General features: G+C 35.2%; 1 protein-coding gene, 1 long non-coding RNA gene and 2 pseudogenes across 2 annotated transcripts; 2 read left to right on the forward strand and 2 right to left on the reverse strand.

The window, feature by feature from the left end:
* Positions 1–9815: 9815 nt before the first annotated feature.
* LOC120121427 lies at positions 9816–11991 on the forward strand (annotated as a pseudogene).
* Positions 11992–15632: 3641 nt separating this feature from the next.
* LOC120121375 lies at positions 15633–22744 on the reverse strand (annotated as a pseudogene).
* Positions 22745–23479: 735 nt separating this feature from the next.
* Positions 23480–23784, reverse strand: LOC120121430. The gene is made up of 2 exons (XR_005515985.1): positions 23745–23784; positions 23480–23643 (listed from the first exon to the last, which is right to left on the reverse strand). It is a non-coding gene; the product is annotated as an uncharacterized LOC120121430 (long non-coding RNA).
* A 538-nt stretch (positions 23785–24322) lies between these two features.
* LOC120121429 lies at positions 24323–24824 on the forward strand. Its single transcript, XM_039140781.1, has 3 exons — positions 24323–24404; positions 24486–24506; positions 24633–24824. Exons 1-3 carry the CDS (start codon positions 24327–24329, stop codon positions 24798–24800), a joined length of 267 nt encoding a protein of 88 aa, XP_038996712.1. The 5' UTR covers positions 24323–24326; the 3' UTR covers positions 24801–24824.
* The last annotated feature ends 2643 nt before the right edge of the window (positions 24825–27467 follow it).

The following is a 27467-nucleotide window of genomic DNA, read 5'->3' on the forward strand; positions in this document are numbered from 1 at the left end:
TTTATCTTCATTTTTATTTTCTCAAATTATCAGTTGTGATTTTACTCTATTCGATAGCCGTCTTCCGCAACAGGTTTCTCAGGATAGAGTACTCACGAGCATCGAAAGAGAGCGGAGACACCTAACAACGCAAGCTAGTCGTAACATTTATGGAGCGAATATGGAGAATATACATCATGAGCTCAGGGAATGTCCAGTGCGCTTACAACTTGGATGGGCTTGATAAAGTAAGGAAGAATAGATGAATTTTCAACCATAGAAATCAAAAGATGGATTTGAGCGAATATCGAAAGACCTGAATACTTTGCGAAGGACAGTGAGAACTGGGACTTACTTTTTGGGGTAATAATTTGGAATCTCTGGCTGAATCGCAACTAGAAAATCTTTGATCCGGACAAGATTAGAGTTGAAACGATTACAGAGAGAAGTCGACGTGTGCAAGAGGAATGCATGAATGTCTTGGGCTCGGAAAAGAAAAGGACTAGCGAAGAATTACAAGGTAAACAGTATAGTACTACGTGCAATCCTCCTCCGCAAGGATGGGTCAAAATAAATACAGATGGTGCTAGATATAATAAGGAAGGTTACTCATCCAGTGGAGGTTTAATTAGGTGTAGCTCCGGTTATTGGGTCATTGGTTTCTCTAAGTTTATGTGTACTTGTTCAGAGTTCGAAGCGGTACCATGGGGGATCCTGGAAGGTTTATACTAAGCATGGCGTATAGGCTTGAAGAACGTGATCGTAGAAATCGACTTGGAAGTAGTTATGATGTTTAAGAACAGGCAACTACGAGGATCATCCTTCACGCTTGTCGATCAAATATTTGAGTTGATATATAGAAAACAGTTTCGGTTAACCATGTTCCTCGTGTAGAAAAATTTTGATCATAGATAGAATGGTGAAACTGGCTAAAAGAGATGTTAGGGAGTGCACAGTGTACATTGATACTCCTGGAGAGCGAAGAGCTCTGCTGCAAATTGAGAGCAATGCCAGTGGGCATATTTAATCTGTAAGAATTATCTTTTTCAATAAAAAAAATCTAAACTCCAAAGTAAAATTCTAAAATAAATTTAAAATAATAAATAGAGTTTGATTTTTTATGTATATATTTTTTTTTGTTTATTAACAATTAATAGATTAATAATTTATCATCTATTAGTAAATATTTTTTAAGATAAATACTAGAAAATTATATAAAAAAAATTAACGAAATGCTCGTGAACTTATCAAGTTGAGTTCAGCTCGACTCAACTCGTTAAGATCTCAAATCGAGCTTGATTTCGAGTTGAATTAACCCGAATCGAATTTTTACCAAACTTTGATCGAGTTTTGTTCAAGCTGACTGCTCAACTCATTAAGCGCCCCTAAACACAATGATGATTCTATGTTGTCCTATAACTCCAATTGCCGGGGACACATTGATACGGGGGCATTCTTTTGGAGCCTACGCGGCTCGTTCAGGTTATTTTTTGTTAATATGGTCACAACATAATCATATTTCTTCTCCCCCGCTATGGCTCTACTTCGCAAGGCTGCCTACTCTACCCAAAATGCTTCCAATCGGTCACCGATTGGCTTTGGTAAGGCTTGACGTTGGTACTTGTTGTATGTGTGGTCATGGAGAGGAGATTGTGCTCCATGTTGTTCGATATTGTGTTTTGATCAGGTCCACCCTCTCGATGGTTGGTTTCCCTACTGCCTGCTATTCTTGCACCATCGCACACGTCCTGTGGGCAGTGACTTGAACTACTAGTGGTTGCTCTCCCTCATTCTCAGTTGCTGGTATTTCTATACCATTTGTGGCAGCGTCAGAATATTTCCATTTGTGAGATTTGCTTAGACCCCGCTTGACACTTGATTGCTCTACAATCTACCTATTGCATCTTCATCTCTTCCAACAACATTGTCTACTTGCTAGCGTAAGCCTTCTCCCTTGACTATCAAAATTAACGCGCATGGACTATAGACTGTTAGGAAAATAAACCGAGTACAAGTAATTTCCCTATAACCAGATTAGTGAGAATGCGAAATAAAAGCGGAAAAATAATACCCGAAAATTGATAACGGAGTTCAGCCAATTGTGCTTACGTCTCCGGGCTGCTGCAGATCTTTTACTAAGAGAGAAAATTTACAGGTGTTTACAAAACACTCACTACTCACAAGAAAGCTCTCTAGTATAGGAAGAAAGAAATGTTTTGGGATGATTTTGAAGCTAAATGGGTAAGGGTATTTATAGTAGAAACTTAGGGACTAATCTTTGAAAATACCCTAAAGTGCAATGGCTAAAGTGAATTTACCCATTCCTATTTTCAACAAACATCTACCAAAATTTTACCAAACTTTGAAAAACATTTTTCAAAGAAACATTTACCAAACTTTGAAAAAACATTTTCCAAAGTTGGTTGCCAAACTTTGAAACTTTTAACAATCTCCCACTTGAAGACTGATTTTAATATGTCTTCACACCTCGATCAATGCAGCAGCATGTCTGGTCTTGTTATTCTAGCATGCCAACTGAAGCTGAACACAACTTCAGTTTGTCCGTAGTCACCGTCTTTGTCAACATGTCTGCCGGATTTTGAGCTCCACTAATCTTTTCAAGTTTCAAATCCCATCTTCCAGAAGAGACCGGATAAAATGATATCTCAATTGTATGTGCTTTGTCCTGGAATGAAAAGACGGATTCTTTGCTAGATGGATAGCACTTTGACTGTCGCAATACAAGATATTGTTTTCTTGTTTCTTGCCTAACTCTTCCAAGAAACTTTGGAGCCAAACCATCTCCTTGCTGGCTTCCGTAACAGCGACATATTCTGCTTCAGTTGTGGAGAGAGCAACTATCTTCTGTAGTTGAGAAACCCAACTCACTGCAGTTCCTCCTAGAGTATAGACATACCCTGTAGTGCTCCTTCTGATGTCGACATTTCCGGCTAAGTCAGCATCTACATAGCCTGTCAGTATCATATCTCCACCTTTGAAACAAAGTGCTTTGTTTGTGGTACCCCGAAGATATCTGAGGATCCATTTGACTGCTTCCCAGTGTACCTTGCCCGGATTATTCATGTACCTGCTAACAGCTCCCACTGCATGAGCAATATCTGGTCTGGTACAAACCATGGCATACATCAGACTTCCAATTGCTGAGGCATACGGCACCTTCACCATGTGTGCACGTTCTTCCTCCGTCTTTGGTGATTGGTCTTTGGAGAGTCTGAAATGAACACCTAAAGGTGTACTTACTGGTTTAGCATCTTGCATGTTGAACCTGGAGAGTACTTTGTTGATGTACTCAGCCTGTGATAACATCAAAGTCCCCGACTTTGTGTCTCTCTTGATCCTCATCCCAAGAATCTGCTTTGCAGCGCCCAGATCCTTCATAGCAAACTGCTTCGACAATTTTTGCTTCAAGTGTATAATCTCTTGCATGTCTGAGCCTGCAACGAGCATGTCATCAACGTACAATAATAAAATAATAAAGCTGTTGTCGAACCTCTTGATGTAGCAACAATGATCTGCTTGGCATCTGATAAAACCACTGCTACTCATGAAGCTATCGAACTTCTTGTACCACTGTCTAGGAGCTTGTTTTAAACCATACAAGCTCTTCTTCAAACTGCATACCAGGTTTTTCTTGTCTGCCTCTATGAAGCCTTCTGGCTGCATCATATAGATTTCTTCCTCCAAATCACCATGAAGGAAAGCTGTCTTTACATCTAACTGCTCAAGATGTAAATTCTCTGCAGCTACAATTTTCAACACCAGTCTGATTGTAGACAATTTTACGACTGGAGAGAAAATTTCATTGTAGTCAATACCTTCTTTTTGCTGAAAGCCTTTGACAACCAATCTTGCTTTGTAGCGTTTGCTCCCATCGTGCTCTTCTTGATCCTGTAAATCCACTTGTTGTGGAGCGCTTTCTTGCCTGGTGGTAATTCAGCTAATTCCCATGTCTGATTTGACATAAGCGAGTCCATCTCATCTTTCATGGAAGACTCCCCTTGACTGAATCCTCCACTTGCATTGCTTCATCATAGCACTCTGGTTCACCATTGTCAGTCAGCAACAAGTAGTGTAAAGAGGGAGAATACCGTTGGGTTGGTTTAGGAATTCTGGATGAGCGTCTCAGTTCTGGTGTGCCTGGTTCTTCTTGAACTGCTTCAGGATTGATCTGAACATCATTTCCAGAAATCTCCTCGAACTCAGCAAATTCCTTTGTTTCAGCTTCGGTATTACTTGATTCTGCGGTTGATCTATCTTTGTACATCACATTTTCATTGAAAATGACGTCTCTGCTTCTGATGATCTTCCGATTTTCATAGTCCCAAAACCGGTAACCGAACTCATCACCGCCATAACCAACAAAGGCACATTTGTTGGACTTAGCATCAAGCTTACTTCTTTCAACAGAGTCTATGTGTACATAAGAAATACAACCAAACACTCTTAAGTGTGAAAGGTTTATTTCTTTCTTGCTCCAAACTTCCTCTGGTATTCTGCCATCCAAAGGAACTGAGGGCCCACGGTTGATCAAGTAAGCTGCAGTGTTGATTGCTTCAGCCCATAGAAATTTGGGCAAGCCGGCATGTATCCTCATACTTCTGGCACGTTCATTCAGAGTTCTGTTCATGCGCTCTGCTACACCATTATGTTGCGGTGTCTTGGGAACTGTTGTCTCCATCTTGATCCCATTGTTTGCGCAGAAATCTCTGAATCTACTGTCTCTGTACTCTCCTCCATTGTCAGACCTCAACCGCTTGACTTTCAAACCAGTCTCATTTTCCACCATGGCCTTCCATTTTCTGAAGATATCGAAGACTTCTGATTTCTTCTTCAGAAAATAAACCCACACCTTCCTTGTTGAATCATCGATGAAGGTGACATAATAGTGAGCCTGCAAGAGATGGAACTGGGGATGGTCCCCATACATCAGTATGAACCAATTCTAACCTTTCTGCCTTGGGTGTCTTGCCAATCTTTGCAAAACTGACTTTCTTTTGTTTGCCAAAGATGCAATCCTCGCATAGTCCGACATCTACATTTTTTAGATCCGGCAGCTTCCCTTTTGACAAAAGTGTCTTCATCCCTTTCTCGCTCATATGGCCAAGCCTTTGGTGCCATAGGTTTGATTTTCCATCAGCATCTGCTACTGCAATGATATTCTCTAAATTTGAGGTTACATAGAGAGTACCAGTCTTCTTACCACGAGCAATGACGAGTGCTCCTTTGGTAATCTTCCATTCACAGCCTGAAAAGGTTGTGCTATATCCTTCTCCATCAAGCTGTCCAACAGAAATCAGATTTCTTTTGAGGCCAGGAATATGTCTCACTCCTGTCAGCTTCCAGGTGGTCTGGTTTGGCAACTTTAGTCGGATGTCTCCTTTTCCGACGATCTTTAAGGTTTCATCATCAGCAAGATGAACCTTCCCAAAATCACCACTGACATAGTTCTCCATGATTTCTCGACATGGGGTGGAGTGGAAAGATGCCCCTGAATCCAAGATCCATGATTCAATCGGACTGTTGACGCTTAAAATCATGGCATCACCTGTCTCCTCCGTCATGTTGGCAGATTCCTGTACGCCGGTATTTTTCTTCGGTGCTCGGCAATCTCTTTTGAAGTGACCCTTTTTGCCGCAATTATAACAGGTAAAATCTTTATTTCCTGTTCTTGATTTGCCCCTTCTAGATTTTGATCTGCCACGATTTGAATTTCTTTCTGAAGTTCTCCCTCTAGACTCCGTGTGTAAGGCTGAGGAGGTTGATGCTTCACCCGATTCTCTTCGTCGAATTTCTTCACTCAATACCAGATCTCGAACATCGTCGAATTTTAATTTGCTGTTTCCCGACGAACTGCTGACTGCTGTAACAGTAGCATTCCAACTGTCTGGTAGAGATGATAAGAGAATTAAAGCTCGAACTTCATCATCGAACTCAATTTCCACTGAACTCAACTGGGTTGTGATTGTGTTGAGTTCATTTAGGTGTTGTGCCACCGATGCCCCTTCCGCCATCCGCAAATTGAATAATCGCCTCATCAAATGAACTTTGTTTGAGGCCGATGGCTTCTCGTACATACTGGAGAGAGCCGCCATAAGACCCGCCGTGGTCTTTTCCTTTGCTATGTTAAAAGCAACATTGCGGGATAACGTCAGTCGGATAACTCCGAGGGCTTGTCTGTCGAGAAGAGCCCAATCTTCATCCTTCATGCCCTCTGGTTGCTTTCCTGAGAGAGGTTGATATAGATTTTTCTGGTACAAAAAATCTTCAATCTGCATCTTCCAAAAGCCAAAGTCCGCACCATCGAACTTTTCAATTTTCACCTTCCCTTCGTCTGCAGCCATCGCTCCCACTCGAATCTGGCTTCGTTTGGATCGTTTCTGACAATTCTTGCGAATCACCGTGTATTAGAACACCACCGTCGACAAACTCGTATCGCCGACCGAATTTCACTATTCACGAAATTCACTATTCACGTGAATAGTAATGAATAGTAACCTCGCAGAAAATTTGACAAAATTCACAACCAAAAGCTCTGATACCAGTTGTTAGGAAAATAAACCGAGTACAAGTAATTTCCCTATAACCAGATTAGTGAGAATGCGAAATAAAAGCGGAAAAATAATACCCGAAAATTGATAACGGAGTTCAGCCAATTGTGCTTACGTCTCCGGGCTGCTGCAGATCTTTTACTAAGAGAGAAAATTTACAGGTGTTTACAAAACACTCACTACTCACAAGAAAGCTCTCTAGTATAGGAAGAAAGAAATGTTTTGGGATGATTTTGAAGCTAAATGGGTAAGGGTATTTATAGTAGAAACTTAGGGACTAATCTTTGAAAATACCCTAAAGTGCAATGGCTAAAGTGAATTTACCCATTCCTATTTTCAACAAACATCTACCAAAATTTTACCAAACTTTGAAAAACATTTTTCAAAGAAACATTTACCAAACTTTGAAAAAACATTTTCCAAAGTTGGTTGCCAAACTTTGAAACTTTTAACATAGACGTGGTCACTCGTGATGAGCACGATATAATTGTTGGCGATGTCATGCTTGTTGGGGCTTCCGCCATTGTCCAAAGTGCCAATGCTTTACTACTTGCTACATCCACGTCTTGATCTTTTGCTGGCTCGGTTTCATCTAGCTAAATCACAAACACTCTTCAGTGCTAATTCGTATATTCATGTTTTGTTGTTTGATCGATGTTTGTAGCGCATACTCTTGCACAATTAATACACTTTCTTCTCTCTCTCTCTCCCTCTCGTTCTTGTTCTTTTCATATGAATGCTCGAAATTTATTTCTTCTGTTATTCCAATTGATGTGGTGACTAATGATTATACGTTTTATTTTTAAAAATAATTATTTTTATTGATAACTATTTTTATATCGTTGAACAAATTCATTGATAGAATGTTTATTACTTTTTGATATAATAATACTTTAAAAACAAACTATTTTGATTTTATACAAATTAATCCTCATAATTTTTAAGGATCATTTGATAGAAAAAGTTGGAAAACATTTTTAAGTCTCCAAAATCTCTAAGATCCTTTTTGATAAAAAAAAAGTAAGGTTTTAAGAGAGGATACATGATCATGGAACTTATTTATGCAAAGTGGTAAAGTTGATGGATTCTTTTACATTTTAGCCTTTTAAAATTCAATACTAATATGATATGTGTGGAACGTTTGGGGACCTGTTGTGATATTTACTCAAAAAAACTCTTCTCTCACATAACTGCTGATTATTTAGCACAAGGTCATGTATACTTTCCTACCTCCTCTTCCCGGTTTTCCTTCGTTTTCCAATCATCCAAACACGAATCAAAACAAGTCCATTTATTTAATTGCATTTTTCCCTCTCCAATTCTCAACGTTTTTACTTATTCTAGGGCTTCTTAACCTACCAATTCATTTAAAAGGTGCCGGTAAGCGACGGGCGAGAGTTTTTGCCTTTTTTGTGAAAACTTATCGAAAGAAGTGAGCTTTAGATGTCACGGGAACCGCAGAATTTGAAAGAGTTAGAGCCAAATCTATTCAAGGTAACATTATTGGTCAACTGGGTCTTTAAATTTGTAGTTTTTGGTGAAAGTGAACTAATTTATTTAATACTTTAAGATAGTGTGATTAGCCGAGTTAAGGGGAAAAAGGTTAACCTGCGTAAAGTATTTTAGAGTTCAACGCGAGTTTAGATTGTTCTTAGTGTGCCCTTTGAATTTATCCTATTTTGTAATTTCAGTTTTCTGATTGCTTGGAACCATTGAATTATTGGTTAATTTTTAGACTCTGAAATGCTATTTTTGTTGCTTAAAGAGTTAAAGGTGACTTGATAGTTAATATTAGCTATCAAATGTATCCCATGTATTTGTATTTGTTCACTGTTGTAATGACATTGAAATTTGAATTGCTTCTGTTATAATAAATATTGTTGGGACATGGGGATTTCGCCTCTGCTAGAATTTTTTTCAAGTTTCTTTTACTTGTCAAAGATTTTGATGATTCTATTGTCTAAATTCATCACATCATTGGTTAAGGATAAAAAAAATCAACCTCAAGATATGAACTTTATTATTAGAAGATATCTCTTACTTCTTATTTAGTTACCATGTGCTTGATGGGTTTTGTTTGAATGGGATTATGTTGATGGAATCCTTTTATGCTGTTTTAATTAGTTGTGTTCGTATATTTCTTTTACTTTTGTAATTAGGATTTCAAGTACTTTTCCACACACACACGACCCCCCCCCCCCCCCAAAAAAAAAAAAAAAAAATTGGATTTGAAGTATTGACAGATTTAGGTGAAGTTAGTATTTTTCATATTGCGTTTTAAAATCTGTCAATTGTAAACAACTGACGGAGGAGACAATGGGGTGAGTCATTTTTGCTTCAGCTGTAGGTTGTTTTGTTTTTATCTTGGGCCTTTAATGTCAATTATGTCGGCTTTCAGGCTAGTTGGGTTGGCTATTCTGGTTAACTTTTATCAATTTCACACTGCTTGAAGTAGGTAACTGGGCTGGCTTCCAGTTGGTTCAGGTTTCAATTCTTTTTAGTTCTTATGGTTGATTGGATTCAAGTTATATGTTATTCTGGTTGATTGGATTCAAGTTATATGTTATTCTGGTTGTTGGTCTTCAAGTCTATCTTGGTTATGTTAAACTTTTGATCTAGTCATCCTAGTTATATGGATACTTTCTTCTATTTTATTCATCAACATTATGGGTATATATACCCTACATTAACTCGGTAATATCATACATTAAATACAATATATATAAACCCTAGTATTTAGCCTATAAATCTGTAACACTAAATAAAGAAAAACTATAGTGGTCCTACATAAGAGGGTAATATTATCAGAGAAGACTTGCAGGTTGACACCTCTTCACAAACATACACAAGGTTCTCCTCATGGTTTTAGGCATAATGTTGATTTGGCTCTGATTTATTGGTGTGTTCTCCTGAGCTAAGACACAAGGAGTTTCTGATTGTCAAGTTGCTAAATCTTACAAAGTTAGTTCCTTTATGTTAGAATTGTTAAATTAGTATTTTTTGTTCTTACTGATGATTGACTCTTCGTGTCCATGTCTAAGGAACATAGCAATTAATGCAAATCACCTTTTTTTTATAAAAAAATCATTTTATACTTTCTTCACTTTTCCTTCTTTCTGATATGCTTGTTTTTTTTTCTATTGCAGGTGTGTTATATAATCCATTTGGGTACTAGATAAGTTGCTTCATTAATTGACAACTTAAAATGGGATTTTTCTGCCAATGTTTTTGTTCTATCAAGATGAAAATTGTTTCCATTTCTAATTCGATTAATTATACTGGTATTCATATTTAAGTTTGATCCCCTGGTTTATTCTGGCTACCTCCCCCTACCTGCCACCCAATTATCTATATATATAATTTCATTTCTTTTTTGTCTCTACTGCAATATCTGTGCCTAACTAAGAGCATATATGTGCTGTTTTTGAAGCTTTTCCTTGGAAGCATTTTTTCTATTCTGTTTGTTGCATGGAGGGAGCCTTTTGAATCACGTCAGACAGTTGCTTACTAATTTCATGTAGTCATGGCTGATCATGCTTTAGTCGTAGCTGATACTTCTCATGCCATTGTAGATCATTCATTAGTTATTGGGCAGGAATTTCCTGATGTTGAAACTTGCAGAAGAGCCTTGAAAGATATTGCTATAGCCTTGCATTTTGATCTTAGGATAGTGAAATCTGATCGCAGCCGATTCATAGCCAAGTGCTCCAAAGAAGGTTGTCCATGGCGTGTCCATATAGCAAAATGTCCCGGGGTTCCTACTTTCTCAGTTAGAACCCTGCATGGGGAGCATACATGTGAAGGGGTTCGCAACCTCCATCATCAGCAAGCATCAGTGGGTTGGGTTGCAAGATCAGTAGAAACACGCATTCGGGATAATCCACAGTACAAGCCAAAAGAAATCCTGCAGGATATCCGAGACCAGCATGGAGTTGCTGTTTCTTATATGCAAGCTTGGCGTGGAAAGGAACGAAGTATGGCTGCACTTCATGGGACTTCTGAAGAAGGGTATCGCCTTCTTCCTGCATACTGTGAGCAAATAAGAAAAAACAACCCTGGAAGTGTGGCATCGGCTTTTGCTACTGGACAAGAAAATTGTTTCCAGCGCCTTTTTATTTCTTACCGTGCTTCTATCTATGGGTTTTTAACTGCTTGTAGACCACTTCTAGAACTTGACAAGGCAGAACTGAAAGGAAAATACTTGGGTGCATTACTTTGTGCTGCAGCTGTTGATGCTGATGATGCATTGTTTCCCTTGGCAATTGCTATTGTTGATGTTGAAAGCGATGAGAATTGGATGTGGTTTATGTCAGAATTGAGGAAGCTTCTTGGTGTAAACACTGAAAACATGCCTAGACTTACTATATTGTCTGAAAGACAGCGAGGCATCGTAGATGCTGTAGAAACCCATTTTCCAAATGCATTTCATGGTTTTTGTCTACATTATGTCAGTGAAAATTTCCGGGATACATTTAAGAACACAAAGTTGGTTAATATTCTGGAATGCTGTTTATGCTCTCACTACTGTAGAATTTGAGAGCAAAATTGCTGAAATGATGGAGATCTCACAGGAGGTTATACAATGGTTTCAGCTCTACCCTCCGCAGCTTTGGGCGGTAGCATATTTTGAAGGGGTGCGATATGGCCACTTTACGCTAGGTGTTACTGCGATGTTGTATAATTGGGTCCTTGAATGTCACGAGCTCCCCATTGTGCAAATGATGGAACATATTCGCAATCAACTAGCTAATTGGTTTAACAATCGTCGTGAAATGGGAATGAGATGGACCTCAATTCTTGTCCCATCTGCTGAGAAGCGGATTTCGGAGGCAATTGCTGATGCTCGTTGCTACCAAGTACTTAGAGCAAATGAAGTTGAGTTTGAGATTGTCTCAACGGAGAGGACAAACATTGTGGATATTAGGAGTCGAGTGTGCTCCTGTCGCCGCTGGAAGCTGTATGGTTTACCATGTGCTCATGCTGCAGCTGCCCTTATTTCTTGTGGGCAGAACGCTCGTCTGTTTGCTGAACCTTGTTTCACAGTGGGAAGCTATCGTGAGACCTATACGCAGATGATACACCCTATTCCGGATAAGAGTGTTTGGAAGGAGCTCAGTGAAGGAGCCGATGGTGGAGCTGTCAAGCATGATATCCCCATACGCCCTCCTAGAATTCATCGGCCACCTGGAAGACCGAAAAAGAAAGTTCTTCGTGTAGAGAACTTGAAGAGGCCGAAAAGAGTTGTTCAATGTGGTAGATGCCATTTATTAGGTCATTCTCAAAAGAAATGCACCATGCCAATTTGACACTGATTTAGCATATCTTTTTTCTCTTCCTTTCACCCTTCAATATGCTGTTTGAAATTACAGTAGAATGAGTAATGTGTTTGTAACTTTATTGTATGGTTTCCACATTCCAGTCTTGGAATAAAGCATATCCACTGCGTTTTCTTCAATTCTCCTTCCAAATGCACATAGTAATTCAATCATTGCCTATCTTGTGATGTTTTCACAGTTTTCCTTGGCTATCGATTCGATACTTTTATTGACAATTCTTGCTCGAAACCTAAAGATATGCCTGCTGATGGAGGTCTATCCCAACCTGGGTTTAAGGTGGTCTTCAATTATGTGAAACAACTTACATAACTAGACATGTATCCCAATTTCGGCTCACTTCGCTGCTATATTTATTACAATGCATCATGATTACAATTAGGTGAGCATTCGATCGAGTCGGGTCGAGTTAAAAAATTTCGAATTATTCGAGTTGACGAGTCTTATTGTATAATGTGAACTTAATTTGAAATTTTTTAAGTCGAGTTATTTGAGTTTCGATACTAATTTTATTATAATTATTTATAGTATTATGACAATGATTTGTTTCAATTTTTTGACTATATATATATATTCTTTCATATTATAATGTTATTTAATATATCAAATACAATCTAAACTTATGAAATATATTCATAATATTATATTTTAAAGGAAGTATTTTGAGTGTAAAATATTGATGAGAATATAAATGAGTTAAGGAATTGATGAAAATATCAAATTGAGTGAAATGTGAAGTTAAGGACTAAATAAAAGAGAGAGTACATCTTTAGTGAAAAAAAAAATAACAATTGAAGTTACATATGTATTCTATTTTGGTATATGAACATGTGGTTTAAATTTGGTATAAAAATTAACTTAAAAAAATGACAAATTGAGGGAATAAGGAGATTATGAAAAATTGAAAACTTCAACTCGACTCAAACTCGAAAACTGAATTTATAATTTGAGTTGACTCGAATAACTCGACCCGAATAAATCAAAATGAAAAAAAAATCAATTTTTCGAGTCGAATCGAGTTTTGCTCACCCCTAATTACACTGATGTGAGTCCAACATTGGTTAGACATTGGTAGGGATGTGTGTTTTAATCAGGGCTTTTGGTAAAAAGATTAAGTTTAATTGAATAATGAATTTTATTTAATTTAATGAAGTCGAGTTTAAATCAAATAAATATTCGAATCAAATTAAAAAAAAGAAATCAAATAAAATCTTATTAACAATATTACTAAATTCCAAACAAAAGCAAATATATTTAAGACCATAAATATTTTTCATATATTTTGTTTGAAAAAAGTTATCAAATATTTATGATCTTATCAACAATCAGTTGGTCTAGTGAGATGAGACACTATGTCCCTTAAGCAAGGTCAATGGTTTAAATCCTAACGTTTGCAAATGGAACAAATTGGGTTGAGAGGGGTGCCCTCGCTTCTGCTCATTTTTTAAATTTATGACAATAATACTACTGAACTATTTAAATAGGTTCAAAATAGCCACGACGTTAACGTTTAATGGAGATGTTTACGTGGTAGTTAAAAAATTAGTATAATTAGGGCACAGATCCTTGCAAAGTTACGTATCCGCGGCACTAACATCTTTCTTTGTTTTCTTCCATTTTGGTCATTACTTATATACAATTTATTTCCTTGGATTTTCATTTATTCCAATTTGATCCTGATTTTGTTTTTAATTTTTCTAATGCCTTAATCTGATCATTAACTTTAAAATATTTTATTCTAGTCATGTATTAAATTTGTAGATTAAATCCCTATATTTTAGAATTAATTAATTTGATTACCAAAATTAATTTTAATTCTTAATTTTTTATCAGGTCCTAATTTTAATTTAATTTAATAAATTTATTTCTCCACTCAAATTGTGACACATGTCACAATCTTATATTATAATTAATGATTGTTGTCAAGTGGTTTATGTATTTGTTTTCATTCAAATCTTTTTTTGTAACGAAAGGATACCAAATTAGCAGACTAACCCGCAAAACACAAGATTTTTCTTGGGTAAATCCATTACAACTAAAATTTATTCATTTCTTTACTGTTTTGGAACAAAAATTAAAATCCTCGATAAAATGACTTAATATAAAAGAATTGTCGAAATTATACATATTTTTCTGTTTAATGTCTAATTTTTTCGATCAAAATAAGTGTTTACTATTACAAATGTTATTGTTATAAATGTCTCGATCATTAAAAAATTACACGCCCTTATCTTATCTTGTAACTTCCTCTCTGTTCGTCTTCCCGGATTTAAATGTAGGTTTTGGGTCTGATATGTGCTCACATGAATGCCCTTTTTTTCCTTTATTCTCCCCCCCCCCCCAAACAAAAAGAAAAGAAAAAAGTATCTGCTTCTAAGTCCTGATGGTTTTTCAATCTTGTCATTAATAATACTCATGTGCTAACTCCCCCTGTCTCTTACAGGAGCTAATGGTGTGCGGAAAGGTAGAGGATTTTGAATTTTAGTATAACAGATGCCAAACCTCACCCATTACTTCAGAGAACAAGTCCAAATCTACCGGAAATTATTGGGTATTGCACAAGGCAAACGACGAATCCTCTGCTGATGTAGGACAACACTTAAATTATTAAACTAATTTAATAATTTATAATCGATTTAAGATTTTAATATTTTTAAACTAATTTTATTATTTTCATAATTATTTTTAATGATTATGTATAAGAAATCATTAAAAAATAATTTAATATTTAAATTATAATATATATATATTAGATAATATGCAAATTATAATCATAAGATTGTGACATATGTCACAATTTGATTGGAGAAATAAATTTATTAAATTAAAATTTTAATTAGTACCTAATTAAAAATTAAGAATTAAAATTAATCTTTGTGATCAAATTGATTAATTCTAAAATATAGGGGATTTATTCTACAAATTTAATACATGACTAGAATAAAAGATTTTAAAGTTAATGATCAAATTAAGGCATTAGACAAATTAAAAACAAAATCAGGATCAAATTGGATTAAATGAAAATCCAAGGAAACAAATCACATACATGTAATGACCAAAATGGAAGAAAACAAAGCATGGTGCCAGCGCCGTAGATACGTAACTTTACAAGGACCGTGCCTACCAATTTTTTTAACTGCACATAAACACCTCCTTTAAATGTTAACGTCGTATGGCTATTTTGAACCAATTTAAATAATTATGTGGTATTTTTGTCTTAAATTTGAAAATAGTGGTCATTTCGTGACGTGGCCCATAATTACAGTCATTTATGTAGTTTACCCAAAAAAATACTAACATCAAATATAGTTAATTAATTATTTAAACCCTTCATTTTTCTCAGGGTATCCATTTCAACCCCCTATACTTTGACAATTTTTTTCGACTGAAAATATCTGACAGGTGTTCAAATGTTCCCCTATAATCCTCCAAAATATAAGAAAAAAAAGTGAAAAAAATACATACATATATATATATTACAAGCATACATATGTCGAACAAAATAGCCGCACATAACCATAGAGGTCATCTTGGTTTCTGGAACCAGTAAACTTTACAAATACCTACCGATTCTAAAAGCTTCATTTTTTCCCCACAATTTCCAGTCCAAACCCAGAAACCTCAGGAGCTATTTGGAAACCCAAATTGACATCCATGAGGACTTTATGACAAGATGAACAGCAACCAACCAATTATTTTGGTTGCATTAAACAGCTAGTTGAAGAGAAGCATACTAAATATATACCCATTTTACTTCCCATTGATACATATGCATTGTGTAATGGAATGTAGAAAGCTATTCTACTAATGAATGAGCTTGAGAAACTTCACCTTTTTCTCCAAGTTGGGTCTCTGCTTCCATCTTCAATCCCTCCATGTTTATTTCAGGGATAATTGGAGGCTTTATTCTTCGCGTAACCGTCATCTTCAGCCCGTGTTGTGTGGATAGTTGCTCCAGTAGTCATCCCAACCTTCAAACGCATTTGATTGATCTTTAATAAGGTGTAAGTATGCTTCTCTTTTTGAATTACTAAAGTCATACTCAAAGCTCGTCCGAATAATTATCCGACTCTCAAATGAAAAACGAATCATAGCTTGGTTAGGTACTGGTATTTGAGATTCCAAAATAGCTGTCTCTCTTTATACATAACTTATGGATGGGGAATTATCATATCATATGTAGTTTCAAGATGCAAGTAGTCAACAGTTCTTATTCTACTAATGCGACATCCTACAGCCCGTTTCGTGCATTTTGTATTTGCGCAAAGTTGTTGACATGAACAAAATACACAGGGCGGTTTGCTTACCGGGGGAGCTCCAATAGCCAGTTGGAAGTTAAACCGCCGGACAAGCATTGCAACTGCTACAACAGCCTGTCGATCAAAGTTAATTCTTCCACAGGTTTTACAATGCCAATATGACTAGTGTCTGGAATTGTCTTGTTTCAACTAGAACAAATAAGTATGAAACCCAATACACAACTAAAAACTTTCAAGTTTTGATACCAAGTACTGACTGAAATTATCTTTGTAGATATCTTTCCATAGAAATACCTCAAAAGTAGCAAACATGTCTCCTACGCATTTCCGAGGTTCTCCACCAAAGGGCAAGTAACTGAGACAAGAATGCCAGTATCATTGATTTGTAACCGAAGGATAAAATGGAAGTAACTGAAACGAAGGGAAAATAAGAATTGAGAGAACATATTAGCCTATACCTTAGTTTAACTATTTGGTAAAACTAACCTGGAAAATGTGACTCGCACTATGGTATGACTGTCGGAGACAAGTATGTGAATGACATGAGTATATTTTATTTTATTTTCAACTTTTTCCACATATTTGGAGGGTCTTATTCTATAAACTATAATTACTAGAAACCAGAAGGGGAAAAAAAACATTGACATCTATGTAATACCCTAATTTTATCCGAAAATTAAAATTGGATTGAAGACACTTGAGAATTATTTTGAAGATGGTCGTGCATCGATTGGTTCAAGTGGCATTGGTGACATGAAAGAAAAAAATTCGTGAAATTCTACATTTGAGGAATCGAGAAACTTTGACAGAAAATGATGAATTTTTAACGAATATTTAAGTTGCTTTAGTGGCCATATATTTATTCAAGGAATTTAAAATTCCAAATTGTAAATTTGGTGATGACTAAGGACCAAACTCTCAATTGTACCATTTGATCTCTCTCTTCTTCAAGTTTATTTTTTTCCATACTTGTTTCTTTTTTTTTCCAGCATTAATATGGTGAGAGTGAAGTGTGAGTGATCTATTGCCAGGGGGTCAGCCCTCTTCGGCGTTGGGGGGCGGTGGTTGGTAGCCGGCGGCCGTTCGGCCATTGTTGGGGGTTGGTTCGTTTTTGAGTTTCGGGTGAGGGAGGAGCCAAGGCTAGAATAGAAGTAGAGGACTCGGTTTGGCCTCGCCGGTGTCGGCGGGAGTGAGGAACGGCCACCAAATCGGTGGCCGATGGTGGAGAGCCACCACCGTTCGTTGGGAGAGGGTGAGAATGATGGTAATGCGTCATTATTATTTCCACGACAAAACACCGTCGGGCTGCTCTTGTGGTAGCCGTCGTCGTTCGGCAAGGGAGGTGACCACCATATTTCGGTGGCCGGCTTTCATTTGGTTAGGGGGCTGCACGGGTAGAAAAGGGAGGAAGCTGAGGACTTCACGTGTTTTCTGTTTAGTTACGGTGGGGGTTGTTAATTTTAAAATTTTGGGTTAATCATGTGTTAAGTACCCCATATTTAGCATGTCATCACTTATGGTCACTATTTTAGGGGTTAATGACTCATAGGTCCCTCCATTTCTGCCGTATTTTGCAGTTTGGTCACTATGCATTTTTTTGTTTTATTTATTTTAAATTAACCCCTGATTTGCTTTATTTTAATTTAATCACTGATTTATATATTTTATGTTTCAAATTTATTACTATTTTTATTTTATTGCATTATAACCATTGTTATTTATTTATTTATTACTTTTAATATTCTATTAGACCTTGTGGTGACACATTCCCAGGTATGATACTTTTCTAACATTTCTAACTGCTAATCACTAACTGCTAACTTTTCTAACAGTTAACCTTACTAATTGCAAACACTAACCGCTAATTTTTATTTATTTAATTATTTATGTCGAAATATTATATGACCTTGCGACAACCCGCCCCAGGGTACGACTCACATTATTTACTATCAGAGATAAATAATAAAAATTCGATACTAACATTTTTTTATTGCATTTTATTTATGTTGTTTAATTTTATACACTTTTAAATTTATGCCTTTTATTTTCTTTATTTAATTTCAGTCCTTACATTTTACTTGTTTTAATGTTCTAATCTTTTATTTCTCAATACTTTAATTTTATTCCTTTACTTATTGTGTTTTATTTTCTGTTTATTTAATTTAACCCCTTAAAGTTAGTTACTAAAAATTGCTATAATTTCTTAGTTTAACTTTAATTTATGTATTCTTTTATTAGTATATTATTTTATGCAATTACCGATAGTCAATTTATATTCAATTTGTGTTTTTTCATAATGTTGGAGAGGGTGACATTTCTCATATAAAAGAGAAAAAAATGGGATAGTCTTCCCACTGGAGGATGTGCAAATCCTGTGAATTTTTCTCATATTAAAGAATGTTTCCTAATGATTAATTTGAAATAAATTAATTAATGTTCAATAAATGGATCACACTTTAAATATTGATTTGAATTTACGATGTCAACCATTTACGATAATGTATAAGCAATTAGGTACTAAATTTGGACGTTGTGAGGGTGTTACCCACGCGTAATCGACTCATGAATTCTAAAAAATGAATCTTTGATAACACACACCAATTTTTGTCTTAAATTTTTTTTTCTTAAATTTGTTTTTAAAAGACGTTTTTAGGTATTCGACTAACATAAGCCAAAGGTCGATGACGATTCCTATTCAAAATATTCAAATTAATTCAAAATCCCTATTTTCTTTAAATAAGTCTTAATTGTTTTTTTAAAATATAAAGTTTCTAAAAAAAGACGTTATGACAATCTCATTTATAAACATAATTGATGAGATAAAGAGAGATGTTTCTTACCAGAGATTTTGGTTTGTTTCATTAGGATTCGGTCCATTTAAAGGCCATCTTTCGGGATTGAACTTCTCTGCATCTTGCCAGAGACTTGGACTCCGATGCAGATTCCAAACAGAGATAAAAATATCTTCACCCCTAAATGTAAAATATATGACAAAGTTAAGAATTAGGGAAAAGTACATGTAGTCAAGTCAATATACCATAAAAATTTACATAAAGAATCTCAATACAAGGCAGCAATATACAAATAAAAAGAGGCCTAGAAAGTGATTTTAAACCGTGTATGCTAACTGACTGATAAGAAGGTAATGATATTGATTTTAGACCTTTTTATCGGGTACTCTCCAAGCGCATCATTCTCAAGAGAACGCCGAATTAAGACTGGTGGCTGTGGGTAGAGCCTCAAAGATTGTACAAAAAATAGACTGAATCATATCTATATAAGGTGCATTAATGGAAAAATATTTTATGAAACATGAAATGGAAATAGAACTACTCTTACTTCATTAATAACGCGAGTTGTGTACTCAAGTTTTTTCATGTCATCTATTGTTGGAAGTCGATCTCCTAGAACAGAGTCAGTCAACCTAGGAAGTTTGATACGGTAGTAAATAAGAAAATGAGATTATAGATAGGTTGCATAAAGTGAAAGCTTAGACTAGCCCTTTAATATTAGTATTGCTCAAAAAATTTGAAGATACCTCGTCCTGGAGCTTGGCTACAACACTAGGTTCCTGCAATCATCAGAGAAAAGGAACTAATGATAACTTGGCATGAGTTGTCATTCAACCATGATACTTGTTTCAAGTATGAAAGAATAATAACTCATTTGAGGGAGAACCCTTCTCCTCTGAAACAACCATCAACTAGCCACACTCTGAAAGCAATCCCACAGGCATTAACTCAAAAGCTTACTGTTATTGCTAAACCTAGAGATTTTGGAATAGGCTGGATGGTATATTATTTATTCAAAGGGTACAATCAAATGATCAATCACAAATACAAAGGATAGGAAGGGGAGATTACTGCATAATCAGTTCGTATACACATTAATATCGAGGATAAAATTATTATAAAACAAACGTGCATTATCAGATGGAATATTATCATATACTTTTCCTGACTATAGGAGTATGACTTGAACTCAATTTCTTTCATGAGCAAAGTTGGAGTGACCGAGTTATTTTATTCTTTTTACTATAATGAATTTGGATAAAAATAGAGTTCTTCAATATGATTCGTGTAATGGAACAAGGGTTCTCTCCAGTGACTGTTGACCAGTAGCTCAAGCCATGGGATCCTTATGTCTGTGTGTGTGTGTGTGTTTCTGCATTAATTCTTTGTTAAGATAAATATTCTTTTCATAAAGCTGTTCAAGAAAGTATTTAATGATAAAACGTACAGAAATGAGTACCGAAAGCTTTTTTAGATATGCAGACCACAAACTTCTCAAGGGAGGGAATTAGCTCCTTTTTACCAAAGAATAAATCCTTCAATTACCTTTGATAAAAGATAGAAGGTCAATGTCAAAACAGCAGCCGACGTTTCGTGCCCAGCAATAAGCAATGTCATTAAATCGTCACGGAGTTGTTTTCTAGATACCTGCAAAAAGGTTCGGGGAAATCTTGTACGGTTATACCCGATGAGCTAACTAATCAACACATTTGATAACTATTAATACATACGTCATCCCCTGAAGCCAGAAGAAAGTGGAGAATACTAGGATCTTGTTCATTCATGTACTCTTCATAAAACTGTAGCTCTTCTTCTTCTACCATCCTCTGAAAATTGAAGAGTTTTAATTTAAAGCAGAACAAAAAGAAATATTTAATCAGGTCCGTGAAAAGATTAATAGTCATGAGTAGGGCTATAAATGAGACGAGACAGATCGCGAGCTACTCGAGATTGACTCGATCAAAGCTCGATAAATACTCGGATCGAATGGACTCGACTCGAGCTCGAGCTCGACTCGAGTTCTTAACGAGCCGAAACGAGCTACTCGATATTCGACTCGAAAAGCTCGTGAGCAGCTCGAAAATATAATATATTAAGATTTTATTTTTTTAGAAATAAATTATTAATAATATTAATATATTTATGTATTAATTTTTTTATAAAAAAATACAGTAAGATTTCTTGTATTTAAGGTTCATGTTCGAGTTTGAGGCTTCAATCGAGTTATGTTTAATAAATTTTTTTTTTCATTTCGAGCCTTTTCGAGCTGCTCACGAGCTTCAGTTTAGGATTTCGAGTTCGAGTCGAGCTTGAAAATTTTAAACTCGCGAGTTTTCGAGTCGAGTCGAGCTTCATTTCAAAGTTTTCGAGTCTTTACACCCCTAGCCATGAGATACGCATACCAGTATGTAAAACATACAAAAGCCAAACAATTCAACTAATCCACACAATGGTTTTAACTTTTACCTTACACTGGTATATTAGAAAGGAGTAGAGTACCAAATTTCTACCAAACTTCCAGACCGCATCATGCATATGTCAATTAAGAATGAGTTCCACAAAAATTTCTACCAAATTTTACCTAGTTTAAACAATACAAAGGGGCACAAAAAAAATAAAACTGAGACCTACTAGGTGATTGTCATCAGCGTCAGGATTTTTATTCATTTTGGGCCTCATGCTTAATACTCCAACTCCGGCATAAAACCGGCTAACTTCCCCACTAAAATTTTCAAATGATTTTATTTAACATCAACATACAACAATGGCCCATTTAGAGGTATTTTTCGGTTCTGACAATCCCTCTGTATTTGAATAAAGCTTAGACCATCCAAGTAAAAGCAAGTAGTATACCATGGTTTACCTTCGAATAAGACTTTGAGTTGTCCCTCAATATATGCTTAGCAATGGAAGGATCAAAAACAATCAAAAACGACTGCAGCAACATAACAAGAAATCCATAATTATCTCGGACAACGGTATAGACTAGTAAAAAAAATTGAAGCCAAAAGGAAAAAGGACACAAAAACCTTTGGTCCAAAGGTTAGCCTGAAAATCCCACCATAAGTGAGGTAAAGCTCATACAAAGGGGTGAAGAGGGCCTCACTGCGGATGGCCTTCACCGCCCCTTTCGCCTCTGGAATTTTGGGATAATCTTCAACATCATCAACCCATTTAAATAAGATTTCTAGAACCTCACTAGGAACACCGAGTTTCGACAAACCATTCTTCAATTGAGAAGGAAAACTTGTTCCCAGAATCAAAAAAACATAAGAATAACAAATTAGTTGAAATAAAGAAAAACAATAACAGAATAAGCCAAGCAAACCAAACATGACATGGAAGATAACAAAAGAATACAAGGATACCAAATCCAATATTATTCTAACCACGTTTAATTGAAAAACTAAGTGGAATAAAAGTCAACATCCTTTTTTCCTTCATATAAAGCAAAAGATATCTAAAAGTTAATTAAGCATCTCAATCATAAAAACAAATACCCGGCTTACTGAACAGTGAATTCTCCGGAAGCAATTCTGGCAGAAATCTCACCTCGGCGTTTCTCTTCAAGTAAACTTTCCACACGTTTGACACCATCGTCAATCGAGTCCGGCTCTCTCCCATTAGAAGATGATCCACATTTTACGACTCCAAACTTAGAAAAGGAGAAAAGCAAGCAGGAAATGGATAATTCTGAAGCTTAAAACATAACATAAGGTTTTAAAGAAGAAGCAGTGAATTTGGGTTTGGTTAAACGAAGCTGAAGAAGAGGAAAAGCTGGAATGGCAGCCATGCTAAACTAGGCCGCCGCCGCTGCTGATGGCAACGGGATTTATACGAGAGAAAAAAAAAACCTCCAACTCTCAGACTTTATTTATTTATTTTTATGTACCAAAAAGAACTAGATTGTGGGAAGGGGAACCTTAAATCTGTGGATAACGTTTTATACTGTTGCCATGGAATCACCATTTACAAACAACCCCCCCCCCCCGCCAAAAAAAAATCAAACTTTTAAATATTTTAATTTTTTCCTTGGATCAAAACTCTTATTCTAAATTAATCATCAATTTTTTAAACATTCTAATTCTATCTCTAAACTATGATCCTCATATTAAATTGATTCCTTAACTTTTGACTATTTCAGTTTCATCTCACACTATCAATATATGCTAAAATCATTATATTATTATATTTTGTTGTAGGTAGAATTTGAATTATAATTTTTATATAATTCAACATGTAATTTTACTGTTGCATTAATTTTAACTTACTTTTTTCATTATAGGGTCAAAATATAACTTTAAATAATGAATTAGACAATGTGATAAATGCAAAACAATCTTCAAAACAACCGTTAACCTTTGTAGGCTATGTTGTGCCCAAGGATCAATAATTAGAATAACGAAGATTGAAGGCTTCAAAATCAAGAAAATGAATAAGGTTAAACAACTAATATAATTGAATTGTTGGCCTTAGCCCGAATTTTATTTTTCTGCACATTTCAGAATGAATTGAAAAATCAGTTGTTGTCCACGCTTTGCTTTATCTCTTTAATGGAGTCTTTTGAATCATTCGCCTTCCCAAGCACGGTTTCTTTAGCCTTTTGAGCAGTCTCTATGGCCGTCTCCCATACCTGCTTGGCTTTCGCACTCAGCGTTCCTTGCACCGCGCCGGTCCCCTTCCCGGTCATCCCCTTTGCCTTCTCGTCCACCTACCATGCATGCATAATTTTCAATCCTCGACCATTTACGATAATCGATCACAATAACATCTATTATATCTACGATATCAAACCCATGCTTGTCAAATTACTTGGTCAGCAGTAGAAGCAGCGTTATCTTTCAAATTGTCTGCAACATAATCAGCTCCATGCTTGATAGTTTCCTTCGCATTATCAAATGCTTGAGCCTCGTGATTTGAACTCACCTACGCCACATGATAATATAAATATTTCAACCAAACGAAACTTGACAAGCCAAGCCGACCGAGAAGCTAAAGATCAAAACAGAAAGAAAGAATTACTCGAATAAATGCAGGGGAAGAAGGTGGAAGAAGCCTATTCCTGGGAACTCTACCCCCTCCAAAATTACCTATACCCGAAGTATTGTTAACCGGCTTTAACGTTGTCATTTTTACTTGTATCAACTTTGCTTGGTGTTCCACTTAATTGGTTTTTTAACAAGTTAGTATATAAAGAAGTATGATAGTAGGAGAGTAATTTTTGAGAACGAATGGTTCGAAAAGTATACATGACCCTGTATTATAGGGTACGCTTTATACCTTTTGAACCAATCCTTCTCCTATTTTCCTCCCTTAAATACTCACTTTGCAATGAGAAAGCGACATCAAAAAAATTCAAATAAAATCCCAGTCAGGGAGAACACGATTAAACTAATGTCATTGTTAAACCTAGCTAAGAATTTCATCGGTATGGGCAATATTGGAGGTAGAGTGAGGTCAAGATTTATTCAAGTAATTAACGCTCTTTCTCGTCTCCTTAATTTTATAATATTTAGCTTGAATATTCATTATGCTTTTTCCCCTGTGGTGTAGGAGGCCCATGCAAGTGATAAGGTATAGAAAGCAGAAAATGGAGCAAGGGAATTGGATAATAATACGTTTGGCAGGAATTTCTTTTATATATCTAAAAAAATGGTATATTTATATTTAAATATGTGTATGATATATGTTGATTAATAGGTGAAGGACAAGGCCAAGGAAATGGCAGCGAAGGCGAAAAACTCATGCGACTCGGCCAAAGAGAAAGCTCAAAAGCCTAAAGACAGTGTGGCGGATGATTCAAAGGAAGCTATCATTAAAGAAAATGCAGAGAAGATCAAGCAGAGCATGAATAAAAAGGACTGGTGATGATTAAATAAATTAGCCATAAGGCCAACCGCCCAATTATTACCAAATAATAATAATAATATAAATCCCATTATGGTTAATATTTTTCCCCTTCTGTTTTAGGCTATTTCAGGGCTAATTGCCATTTATCATGATACGTATTACTCCATTTTGGTTATTTTTAATGTATATTTAACTACTTTATATTATTAAATTGCTATTATACACTCACCATATACTATTAATGCTTCAGTCGTGTTAATCATGAATCTGTTCTACATCTTAATATATTTTATGACGAATGGTTATCCTCTCTAAATGTTTTAAATTTGAGCAGTTCTGATTATAGAGTGCATGTATTATTAATGGTTAACTTTTTTTAAATAGATAATATATACTGTAATCACACCAAATTATTCAAAATATAATAAATATATTTTATCGACTAAATATTTAAGGGTAAATAAGATTTGTTTATTGGATAAGAGTTCATTCGAACAAAGTGTATTAGGCAGGGACGAGGATATTAAGGCTTGAAGCCTAATACTACTCCAATTATGATACAATTAAAGTTCTTTCTAGTATATAACCATAGAAAATATGTTTATCTTTACACTTTTACTTTTCTACATATTAATAGTTTATTTTATATAAATTATAATGACATAGTTTAATTTTTTAATATCTTTTATATAATATTTTCCTATATTTAGATAAAATGAATTAATTAAGAAATTTTAATCGATCTTAAAATATTTCATTAAATAGATACCTTTTTAATTAGAATATAACTTTCCTTTATCAACTATAACGATTTTGGATCATATTGAGCCATATATTTATTTTAATTAATTACGTTTGAGTTTATTGTATTTTACATGAAAGTCTTTAGTTCTTTTTATTTTTGTAATTAAATTAAAGCTCTTATCAAGACCTAATATCTTAATTGAAGAGTAACAATAATATCAGTTAGCAATGAAAATTTTAGGAACGAAATTAATAATAGGTAATGTATACTTTAGAAGTTTATTCAAAGTAAAGGTAATATATATATATATATATATATATATATATATATATATATGAACCAAACGATTCTAGTGGATTAAACAATTTCAGTGGTTAAAATGAATTATTCTTTGAGGTTCAAGTTTAGACACGACATTTATGTAATATATGAGCGTTTATTATCAAATGATTGAGAGTCTTTTTGAACATACACTACTTTATAAATATTCCATTTTAATTAAAAATTTAAAATATGTATAAAACTTTAATTCTTAATTCTTTTTTCTTGGAATAAACTATTCCGTTGTTAATATATTTATTAATGGATTAATTGCTTGTAATTTAAACTAAATAAATTATCGTTACTTATAATAAAATATTAGTTTAAAATTAATTTGTAATATTATTTAAATTGATAAATTAGTTTAAAAAATTGAAAATCCCTGGCCAGGGAGTTAAACCTAGTTAGCCGTTTAAATAGATAAAGTTGTCTAAGATTTCCTATAAAAATTGGCGACCTAATTCTCATCTCAGGTCCCTTGCGAAACAAGCCTCTTAATAGCCTAAACTTTCTCTTCCTCCTATTTTATCACGTTTCCTCTTTCTTGCCGACAAAGAAATTCATTAAAAGGGCTAGTTTTGAAACCCTAAACTCCATCTAAAGATTTCTCTGTTTGGAAATTCCTGAACTTAATTTGAAGATTTCTCCGCTTGAAACCCCGTCTCAGAATCGCAATTTCCATCGATCGACAATGGTCTTCCAAAAAACCATGTTTCTTCCGAAGAAACGTTTGAAAAGCAAAAAGAAGGAGATACAGGGTATGGTTTTTCCAAGGATTTGGAACCATGGCAGAAGTTTGCGTTTGAATGCACTCATTATATAGTTTCATCCGATACGTCTAGCTCCAGCTGGTTATGCTATTCATCAGATTCTGATGAGGAGGTGGTTACATCATTCTATACTATGTTAGGGTTAGAAAGAAAAGATCCGACTCCAATTAACAATGTAGTGGTTCCAGACGATCAAGCTATGCAATCATCCAAGACAGTTGTAGAAGAACTTAGCCCTAAGATGTCTGATGAAGAAGATCCCTTGGAGGCAAAAAATGAAGAAAGTTGTCGCAAAAGCAATTTAAAGATCTCCGAAAACTTACCATGCCGACACAGCAATCGTCTTCCTAAGAAAGTGAAAGCATCGATGGAGGAAGCGCCGAGTTGCCGAAGGAGTAAAAGGATAAGAGATGCAAAAGCCAAAGCAGACAGGGAGACTAACAAAAGGAAAAGAAACAGCCATTGATTTTCGAAGTTGTACAAGTTCAGACCTTCTAGATGGTTCACAAGTTCCGTTCTTTTTTTCTTCTTCTCAGGTTTAAATGTATGATTTTGATCTGCAGCAAAGAACTATCATTATCTTTGTAAGTGTTGTTAGTAACCATATATGAAGTAACTAGTTTTCTTTAGAAGAGAATTTACCTGTCAAGTTACAATATATGAATGTTTCCTCTGTTATATTATCATGTGATTAATTCTTTCATTTACTTTCTTAATTTGTTGAATTTTCCTGCCTTTTGGAAAGATGGGTAGTTTTAATTTCTTGATTCCTTTTTTGGGTTTTTATTTTTATGTGAAGCCATGGATTCTTCATGTGTTGGTTTGTATGTGTGTAGATTGTATAGGATG

This window comes from Hibiscus syriacus, unplaced genomic scaffold, assembly GCF_006381635.1.
Source record: "Hibiscus syriacus cultivar Baekdansim isolate YM2019G1 unplaced genomic scaffold, ASM638163v2 tig00110372_pilon, whole genome shotgun sequence".
NCBI lineage: Eukaryota > Viridiplantae > Streptophyta > Magnoliopsida > Malvales > Malvaceae > Hibiscus > Hibiscus syriacus.

Coding starts and splice junctions, on each gene's coding strand:
- LOC120121429 (XM_039140781.1), top strand. CDS start 24,327: ATGTCATTGTTAAACCTAGCTAAGAATTTCATCGGTATGGGCAATATT. Junction 24,405..24,485: donor TGAGGTCAAGATTTATTCAA/GTAATTAACGCT, acceptor CCTGTGGTGTAG/GAGGCCCATGCAAGTGATAA. Junction 24,507..24,632: donor AGGCCCATGCAAGTGATAAG/GTATAGAAAGCA, acceptor GTTGATTAATAG/GTGAAGGACAAGGCCAAGGA.